This window comes from Oxyura jamaicensis, chromosome Z, assembly GCF_011077185.1.
Source record: "Oxyura jamaicensis isolate SHBP4307 breed ruddy duck chromosome Z, BPBGC_Ojam_1.0, whole genome shotgun sequence".
Classification (NCBI taxonomy): Eukaryota; Metazoa; Chordata; class Aves; order Anseriformes; family Anatidae; genus Oxyura; species Oxyura jamaicensis.
Window position 1 is genome coordinate 46,377,188 of NC_048926.1, and position 11,001 is coordinate 46,388,188.

At 31.2% G+C, this 11,001-nt stretch overlaps 1 protein-coding gene across 1 annotated transcript in view; it reads right to left on the bottom strand.

The window, feature by feature from the left end:
• Positions 1-10,519, bottom strand: part of CNTNAP4 (contactin associated protein family member 4) — a 175,667-nt gene extending 165,148 nt beyond the window's left edge. Inside the window, exons 1-2 of the mRNA XM_035309930.1 lie at positions 10,501-10,519; positions 8,907-9,017 (exon numbers count right to left, since the gene is read on the bottom strand). Of these exons, the coding sequence (XP_035165821.1) occupies positions 8,907-9,017; positions 10,501-10,519 (130 nt within the window). The remainder of the gene's footprint in view (positions 1-8,906; positions 9,018-10,500) is intronic.
• Between the last annotated feature and the right edge of the window lie 482 nt (positions 10,520-11,001).

Genomic DNA, 11,001 nt, shown 5'->3' on the forward strand with positions numbered 1-11,001 from the left:
AAAGAAACAACAAACAAACAAAACAAAACAAACAAAAAACAACAGACAAAAGAACAAAGAAAACAAACAAACTTACAAAAAGGCTAAACTGAGACCTGTGCATAAATAAATAGTAGATGTGTAAATAGTGCATCCTTTATGTGCTTTCTGGACATGGCCATGTTGAGTTCCATATACAACTTCTTTTGGCTCTTCCAAAGCAGAGGGAAAGAAAAAAATAAATAAAAATAACATCTAAAACAAATGGCCACATAAAGTTTAATATAACTATTTTGTCAAGAAATAAAGTCTTTTGTACAAAACCAACACAAACCGTTTAATGTGAATTATTCTCAAAGAAAGAGGAGAAGGCTATACAAATGAATATTTTTTTTTTTTCTTTTAAGTCTCAGATACAAAATATTGAGATGCATACTGATGAACTTCTACCTTTATTTAACATGGTTCATGAGGTAATGTACAATATATAAGGCACAGACCAAAGTTATATTTTATACTAACCATTATCAAGTACCAATGTGACATTATGAAGATGAAATTTCCTTTGTTCCAGATCACAACAAGAGGCAACATATAATATTATTTATTTTTTAAGATCTTCCTAACGTCCCATTTTATTAATTACAGAGCTGCCAATTTTTAAATTGAAGGCAGTCTCTAAAAGCTTCAAAATTTCATGACTTGTCATGCTGTTTATGGAAATTTCAGGTTCTTTTGCTTATTTTTTGTTTCAAAGGTGAGAGGCAATAAAAAGAACACTCAGGCTAAGGCTTTCTGGAATATCTACATGCCCATAAATTATTTAGTTATAGAAAATAACTAAAGAAAATATCTTTGATCTTCCAAATGGCACGAATATGAATTTTAAGATTTATTACATCTGATTCCTCAATGATGATGATATTTAAAAATGCAAAATATTTAACTTTATGTTACTCTATAGCATGTATTTTGTATCACTGAATTTTGTATAACAGAATTTTTACTTATATTAAGTAATAATGAGAAAAAAAAAAAAAAGTATCAGCAAAGGCTCTAAAATGGCTACAATTTCAAAGAACTAGAAAAAGATCATTAAAAGTTCTACTGATTCCATCCAAATCAATTCTAAATGAACCATAGCAGTTTTATGTAATACTTGGCAATACAGTGGCAGTTAATGAAATTAATTACAATACGGATAAGGAGAGTAACTTGCTGTTGTATGCTACATTGTAAAGTAGCATACTTTACACCCATTTTTTGTTACACTGATTCCATTCCATTCCATCCTTTCCATTCACTACATTCAAATAATTTATTACAAACTATCTGGCTATCAATCCCTCCCCCCCTCCAAAAATAATAATAATAAAAAAAAATAATAAAAAAAAAAGTTTGAGAAACCAAGGATACATTTTATTGTTCTCTGAAAATTTAAAGGAGATATAGTAGGGAATATAATGTAACATTATTTTACAACAATTTTCATGATCTAACACTATTTGCTATGCCTAACTCTTCTTACACAATAACATGAAAAATAGCTGAAAATTATTAATTGAAAGTATAAATTATTTCAGTTTTAGAAGAAAAAAACAAAACGATATAAGAGTGATAGGAAAAAAAAAAAAAAAAAAAAAAAGTTGTTTTTAATCTTGCCCGGAGGCAAGTGAAATTTAAGCAAAACTGCTAAGAAATAAAATTTCATTGGAAATCTAATTTCAAAAAAAATGGCTGAAACAGGATTAGGTTGTGTCAGAAAGTTTAAAAAGTGACTGAAAATATAAACATGCATTTTGTATACCTAATGACACTATATGATATATCTATGTATTGAAGGTATTACATCTAATATTGCATATATCTTTATTATTATATTTTTAAAAATATACATTGAATAAAATCATATTACCTGAAGAATTCAGGATACCTTACTTCTATTTACTTGCACAGCAAAAGACAAGATATAGTCAAGTCAATGTAAACTTCCAGAAGTTAGTCATACTTTAGGTATTAGTCAGCTTTATATAATGACTCTTTTACTTCCCAAAGTTATACTTTTTATACATGTCTAATCTAATTTCATCTTGTCCAGATTATTTTCTGAAACGGTTCAGTACAGGATTTTCTGCATCCTTAAGATATTTAAAGATGTAAATAAGAATGCAATTTAATATGTATAATATAAGATTATGAACATAACAGGATTTACTTGAATTGTCTGTATGTATGGCACTTCCTGTGGGATATAGTGACTAAGATATTCATAACAATTTCACTATTTTGCAAGGGTTTGAAACAAATTCTCACTAGGAATTCTGAGTTCTCTGACCAGCAATAATCGGTATGGCAGTACTGTCCCTGTGCTTTGGCAGTAAGAAGAGGAGGATCACTGTAGAGTGTTGTATGCCAGTAAATGAGAGCTAATTGAAGCTAAAGAGAAACATTTTAAAGGAGTTGGCAGATACTTTAAGTTTTCATGCCACATTTTCACTTGAAAGTCTCTGGATTTTTTGGACAGTGTTACAGGAAGAATGTTTTAATATTTTTATATTAATTTCCTTTCAACTGAATAATTAAGGAATCCTTAGGAGACTGGAATTTAAGAAATTAAAATTGTTTTGGCAGTACAATTAAAATTTGTCAAGTGTACATGGGTAATTTCCTAATATTTTAATTTAGAAGATTAACCAAAATGTCTAATTTTGGCCTGTTTAACAATAAGCAGATGTTGCTGAAGTTTGTTTCATTTATTAGCAACAAAATGTCACTCTTTCTCACCTTGAACCAGCTGTAACAATTTCACTTTGTTCATTTTTGTATGGTCTTTTTTTCAGCCCATTCAAGTTCATTTCTAGAAGTATTTGAATATGATATCTCAATGCATTTTTTAAAAATAATAATAGTAATTTAAAAAGTCACTTAAAAAAAATAGCTATATTTCAGGTGGAAATAGAATCCCAAACAATTACAGGATTTTTCCTGCTTTTTCTCTGCTTTTCATTATCATTTTGATTTCCTATTGCACAGATATTCTCACACAGCTCTGGTTCAAACCTTTTGTTATGCTCTGTTATGCTTGAATGGATTTTGATTACAAAGCTGGAATTCAACTTCTGAAAATAACTGTATGAATATTCCTAACTCCTTATAAATGTTCATGAAAGGACAATGCTTTGTACATACTTGTAAATATTTTATACTATTTGCTTACTCCACTTAGGAATAATTTACTACTCTCTTACTACACATTTTTGAAGTATCAGAATTCCAATAAAAAAATAACTTTTGCTTTATACAATAATGAAATGTTGTTTCAGATCCTGTTTTCACTGTATCTGATGTGAATCTGATAATTTCTTAAAACTCTTCCAGTACAGCTACATAGCACAGTAAATGACACACCATACACAATTTTGTTTATACCCGTAAGTTATCCTTTAGGTGTTTAAAACAGCTGTTAAGAACATTTTCTATAGGAAAAGCAAAGTTGTTCAATTATATTAAAAAACAAACAAACAAAAACTTTTAATAACTAATATTCTGAGCTGTTAAAAAATAAAAATCAATTATTTCTCCCTCAGAAACTGACCAACACTTTGAATGGATTTTCACTGACAATGCAGCAGTATGCATCATCTGATCTTTTATGTGTTAGTCAGTGTAGCCATTGATTACCTTATTCAGTTTAAGAATAAAAGATTCAGAATGTTACTTTTTTTCTTTTTCCCTACAAACTTGTTGAAATCAAGTAAATCATAAAAATATAAGCCATGATGTTAGTTGGATCAACTTAGATTTGCACAATGTTTACCATCAGATTAGATCTTTTTCATCCTATGTTCTTACTACCAGATTTAATGATTTTTATTTACATATTAATGAAATTGAGCGAGTAAGTTCTTTTTAATTATCTTTTGTTGACTAAGAAAACCTAGATGCTAAGTTTTTGATTTTGCTTTTAATTTTAATTTTCAGTATTTATTCAGTGTGTGCATGTTAAAAAAAAATATCTTTTTTTAAAAAAGTATTTGTCAATAATCTCAATAATCAATCTTTTTTTCCCATAAAAAATGTTCTTTCTTCCATTTCAACTTACATGCTGCAAGTTCTTAAAAAGTGATTAAACTACAGTTTTTGAAAAAAAAAAAAAGAAAAAAAAAGTGTTAGATGAAGTTAAGAGTACCATACTGAATGAACTAACTTTCAGATTGTCTCTGTACTAAAAAACAACAACAAAAAAACAAACAAACAAACAACAACAACAAAAAAAGCAGTTCTATATGCACACCAGAGAAAAAAAAGTTACTTTTTTTTTTTTCTTACTTTTTTTTTTCTTTTCTTTTCTTTTCTTTTTGGTAGCTCTTAATGTATTCAAGTTTCTAGGTTACTTTTGAATATCTGGCTATGTAAGTTGACAGCATAATTAAAATACATGGGCGACTTCCCACTTCAGGGAAAAATAAAGCTGTAAACCAGACTTTTTGGCTACTTAATAGCTTCTGTATTTAATTTTCTTCTGTAATATTCTAAACCAAAGTATTAGTGTATGAATGGCAATCACAGCCAAATCCCTGTCCAGCTCACTTAGCTACAAGGTATGCTTGTCAGGCAACAGTTTTCTGATTTTTTACCTGATTTTACAAAAGATCATTAATTCAAAGGCAGCCCAATGTTCTTGTGTGAAGGGTTCACAGCCCCATGAATAACTATTTTCTGCTGGGATTTGAATGGTGAATGAAAGGACTTTATGTATGTACAAAGAACTACAATACAATACTAATCAGACTGCAGTCAAAACCAGAAGAACCCCTGCCCTTAACAATGACACAATCTTCTCCTGTTTGACGGAGTTCTTCCACAGATCATTGTTGGAGAATAATATTTCAATATACCTTCTATATTTCCAGATGAAGAAAACCATCTGTAATGCCAAACTTCCGCTGAATATTCATCATAAATGTTATTGACAGTGTTTGGAGAGAAACACAACGTAGCAAGTTAGATGTTAGTACTCATGATTTCTAACACTAGTCATAATAGGTGTGTTTTCAGTGCAGGCCTCTTTTGCCCTTGTTTTGGGATGCTTAACAGGTATAGATACATACTGTACAGAAGTATGTGTTGTCTATCTAATTTATGAGAAAAAAAGAAAACTAAAAATCCTTAAATGCTTCTATCTCTGCCTTTTTCAAGTCTTTTGAAGATTTGACAGCATAACCACTTAAAAAAAAATACGTTCTCTATTTTCTCTTTGTTGTTGTAGTTTTGTTTTCATTTTTTTTTTGTTTTATTTGAAAAATAAAATAAAATAAAATAAAAATAAAAATAAAATAAAATAAAATAAAATCTCCTCACAACCTCTTTTTTTCTTCCTTATGTTGTCAGTGGTGGAATTGGCATTAAAAAAAAAATCGTAATGAGTAAAAACTCCTTTTATCTGTTTGTGCATACAAAAGATTCCTTGCCTCTTTTTGCTAAAGAACATACTAAAGAAATAATAGTATATTGTTGGTTTAGCTCAGATCCCAGATTCATTCATAATCATAACTTTGTAGGATACAGTTCCTACATGAGAACTAATGACTGAGGTCATACATCATACTTTCTTCTAAACATTTAATTTTATAACCAACTTTTAAAATGTGATTATTTCAATAACTTAGTTGATTACCATATCTACATCCTTTTCTCTTATTGGCAGGATTATTTTCTGTTTCACCAATCCATATATTATTTATGCATTTCTTCATAAATGATTTTTATTTACTTGTAATAATTAACATAAGTAATGAATAAAGACAGGCTTAGAGTTTCTCCAGAACTTCAGTGGAAACACCTTTATGTAGTAAAAAAAAATATTTTTTGAGATCAGCCAGCTAGATCTTAATCCATATAATTGGACTGTATTGATATTTTGCTGTTATTTAAAGTTAGAATGTCATGCAGCATTTAGCCAAAAGTCTATAAAAGCACACATATCCCTAAATTTCTGAGTTATGTATCAATAATCAAAGTTATAAATAAATCAGGGTGTTTTGTTATTTGTTGTTGTTAAGGTCTACTTTTTCCAGCTATTTTCCTTTTATTTAATTCTTTTTACTTGCATCTTGTATTTTCTATTATTTCAAGCCTTCCATTATTTCAGGCAGAACTGATGTCATGGCAACTACTTTAGCACTTAACAGGAGTATTTTATTGTCTGTACTTATGTACTGAATATTTGTAAAGCTTCATGAAACCAATGCACCAATATTAATGCAAAGTTTTCAGAACATTTAACAATTTATTCTTAGATGTTTTCACTTTCCTTGGCAGCCAATGAACCGAAAATCCCCTTTTCTACCCTCACATAATTCAAGCACATTATTTTTTTCATTTATAAACAAAGACCTAAAACATACAGATATTCTGTGCTTATAATATCATGGTTAGCTGTTCTACTACTATGTCTATGTTGCACCTTTTATTCAGTCTTTATTTGAAATCCACACTTTTTTTTTTTTTTTTCTTCAAAAAATGTAGCTTTCTTTCCCCAGTTCCTTTATCATTTCCTTTTAATTTTTTACATTCAGAACTATGTGGTTAAAGACCTATTCTCTTATTCACTGTAACCTCAAATATTGCTTTTCAGGTTAACTTCTTGGTAATTTCTACCATTTATCTGGTGTCTGAAACAGTGTATGTTTATATACAGATTTATTTTATTACTCTACTGATGAATTAGGGCATCTTGACTTCTAAACAATTTGTGTAAAAGCACTCTACTTTTCCTGTCTAAACTGTGTTCAAATTTCCCTAACTTTGATAGTTTAAAAAACAAGTGCATTACTGAATAGGGATAATCTACTTTTCTAAATTGAATTTGCTAGAAGGTCAAAATCACTCCCCACCAAACACTAAAAACATATCAATCTAATTCACATTATTCTGTAACAGAATGCTTAATATCAAGTAATAATTCTCTACTCTAAGTGCAAAAATTAAAAAAATAAGAGTAATTTATTTTAGAATAATTTGTTGAAGTCCGAATATTTTTTTTGTCTTGTCCCATCAACACAATTCCACAGAATCATTTAACTGAACTGAAAAGAACCTAACCAAACAGTCTGATTACTAAGCCAAATAAAATGTTTTGAACATACAAAATGAATAAGACATTCTGATCTTTACCCTGTTGAGTACTGTGACCCTGAGATATACAGAGAAAACAGAGAGCTAGCAATCTTATAATTGGGCATCCTACTGCTTTTTATCTACATGAGGTAGGTAGATGCCAGAGGTAAAGCCATGATCATTTATAATGTACACGTGTTTTAGAGGACAAGGTGAAGGAAAAGATAATTCTAAAAAATACATGGTACAAAAATTTTCATAGTACACAAAGAGTCAAATGGCTGGGTAGATGAGGGGTGAGCAGTGAATGTGGTCTACCTTGACTTCAGCAAGGCTTTTGACACTGTCTCCCATAACATCCTCATAGACAAGCTTAGGAAGTCTGAGACAGATGTGTGGACAGTGTGTTGGACTGAGAACTAACTGAATGGTACAGCTCAGAGGGCTGTAATCAGAGTCACAGTCTAATTGGAGGCCTGCAGGTAACAGTGTCCCACAGGGGTTGGTACTGGGTCCAGTCTTGTTCAACGTATTCATCAACGACCTGGGTTAAGGAAAAGAGTGCACCCTCATCAAGTTTATTGATAACTCAAAACTTGATGAATGTCTGATATCCCAGATGGTTGTGCTGCTATTCACAGGTACCTACCTGTACAGGCTGAAGGGTTGGGAGGAGAACTTTAACAAAGGCAAGTGCATGTCCTTCACATAGGGAAGAATAACTCCATGTACCAGTCAGTACAGGTTGGGGGCTGACCTGCTAGAAAGAAGCTCTTAGGAGAAGGACCTGGGAGTCCTGGTGTACAGCAGGTTAACTGTGAGAGCAGTGTGCCCTTGTGGCCAAGAAAGCTAATGGTCTCCTGGGGGGCATTTGGAAAAGTTCTGTCAGCAGATCAAGGGAGGTGATCCTACCCATCTACTCAGTCTTGGTGGGTCCTCACCTGTTGTATTGTGTCCAGTTCTGGGCTTCACAGTACAACAAGATCAAAGAACTATTAAAATGAGTCCAGAGGAGGACCACGAAAATGATTAGGGGGCTGGAGCACCAGTCACATGAGGAGGTGCTGAGAGAGCTGGGGCTGTTTAGCTCAAAGAGAAGACTGGGAGGGAATCTTACCAATATGTATAAATATCTGAAAGTAGTGTGTTGGCCCTCTTCAGATAGGGCCAAATTCTACTCATTGGTGCCCAGAAACAGGACAAATGATAATGGGCAAAAATTGAAACATGGGAAGTTCCATCTGACTATGAGAAAATACTTTATTATAAGTATTTATCTCTAATTCCTTAAATAAAGTCATGAAATAACACTCATATCTTTGCATTTCCTCTATTTCTCTTCCATGAGAAAAGATTATTTGCATAATTTATTTTATTTTTTTATTATTATTTTGCTTAGAAACAAAATTATTTTTAAAAGATGTTTTTGGAATAGACACAAATATATGTCCAAAGCTGTCTATATTTAGTGTTGGAAAATGACATGAAGATTTCAGATCAGTCAGGAAGAATCCCTTACATGAAAATTAGTAAAATCTTCACAAAATTTTGTCATAAAGAAAACTAAATGTAGTGAGTCATTTGAGACAGATAATTTTACCTTTCCACTCTCCTTAAAATAGCACATGCAAGTCTCTCCTGCCTCAGTGTCCCCAAACACGCTCACTATGCATCATTTCCACTTTGTGCACAGGTAAGAAAATGCTCTATTTTATTTTACCTTTTTTTTTTTTTTTTTTTTAAAAAAAAAAGCAACAACAAAAACAAAGAAAGAAAGAAACATCAATCAGCTAATAAAGTGCACTCACCCTCTCTTCGATTAAGCCTTGCAAAGCCAGGGCTGTGACTGCTAGAGAGCTCTGATGAACTGCTGAATGATGACTGAGGCAAACCAGACACCAAGTGATCATCACAATTATCTGTCAGTGAAAAATATCAAGTTTAGGTTAATGAAGTGAACTCCCACTTCCTGGAACTGTAATGGAACTGTAATTGATAGATTAACAGTAAAATATTTTAATTAAACCTCTATCTGATAGAAACACATCTCAAAACATTTTCCATTTCTCTACGTAAAATATAAGTAAATATATCAGTACTTAGGAAGCACCTCCACTTCCCTCCCTCCTCCTCTCCTCCTTTATTTTATTTTATTTTATTTTATTTTATTTTATTTTATTTTATTTTATTTTATTTTATTTTATTTTATTTTATTTACCATGAGGATATAAGGGTATAATTTACTATGTTCTTCAGCTGGCTGTAGTTACCCAATTCTAACCTAACTTCTGAGATTATACTAATCAATGGTCCACAGCTCACGTGTTTATATGGATAGGAACTAACACCTTGTAGCCTTGATTTGGATAGCATGAAACCATAACCTTAGCACAAGATCTTTATTTCCTTTAAAATAAAATAATAATAATAAAATTAAATTAAAAATTAATCACAGCCATTTTAAGACTTGTTAGAATGACAAATTGGAAAATCTTTTGCTTTGTTAATGTTATGTGTTTGATAAAGATACAGCACTAAATCATTAACACACAGTTATTAAGATGAAAGTCCTAGCACCAGACAGAAAGAAACCTGTTCTTTGGAAAACAAAAGAAAAGAAAAGAAAAGAAACAAACAAAAAAAGAGCAAACAAAGAAACAAAAAAACAAAACACCTTAACTGTAGTTCAAAATCAATGGTGCACAAACAAGCAAATGTTAATCAACACTTTGGATGTTAATACAACATCTTTTTCTGACTCAGACAATTGTTTCTGTTGATTAATTATCAATATTTTTAATTAGCATAATTAGCAGCAATCCTTTTTACATAAATGTCTTGGGGGGGGGCTTTTTTTTTTTTTTTTTTCCTTTTAATCACTTTCAAATACCTATTATTTTTCAAGTTGGTTCATTTGGTTCTCTAAACAAAATTATTTCTAAGGAGAAGATCTGATGCTGTCCATGACTGTTTCGGTTACAAATCTTAAATCACACATGTAATCTCCAGTCTTCACAAACAAGAGACCACATTACTTGGTCTTGATAAGCTTACACAAGGGGAGAGAGGAATGCATCACAAACAGATCTATTTCTGAGTAACTACACATTTGTTTTACAACAGATCTTTGCTTACCATTCTTAGAACATGTTCTTATTCCAGGTTAAAGAGTTAGAGTGTCCAAGGTAATTCAAAACTGAGTAAGAATTCCAGAATTAAAAACAAAATGCTTTACAGAATTTGGCAGGAACCTGATGGTCAGAATCAAATTGTTTTGAATGTAATAAAAATAAATTAAAAAAATAATTTATAAAGAATGGCAATTCTGTGTTGTTTCACCTACAATGGGAAATATAGTACACAAATAAAAATATATAGAATTCAGTATTTTTCTCATATTACTGGGCAGCTCTTCAGTCATCTTGGACACCCTTCACAGCAGAAGAGATCTCAATGCAGAGGTGATCTTGGGCTTTCTAGAGACATTCCACAGAGATCCTTCATTCATTCTAAATAAATATTTAAGCAGTCTACTATGATTTTTTTTTTTTTAAGATTTTTTTTTTTTTTAAAATCTCTTAAAAACCTATACATCTGTTGTGATTTGAACCATCAGGCAGCTAAGCACTACATTGGCTTGCTCCCTCATCCTTCTCACCCTGTCACACACACACAGGAAAGACAAGGCAAGGCAAGGGAAAGAGTAGTTTCCTTTCAAAGAGAGGAGTCATTGCAAAACAGGCTTTGCTATGATTGAGGGAAGGGAAGGAAAACTTGCACAGTTTATTTTCAAAGAGAAGAATCACTGTGAAACAGGTGCTACTACGGTTGTTTAATGCAGTGGTTAATGCACTACATTGACACAAGTAGTAACAGTTGTTATTAAATATATATATATTGAAA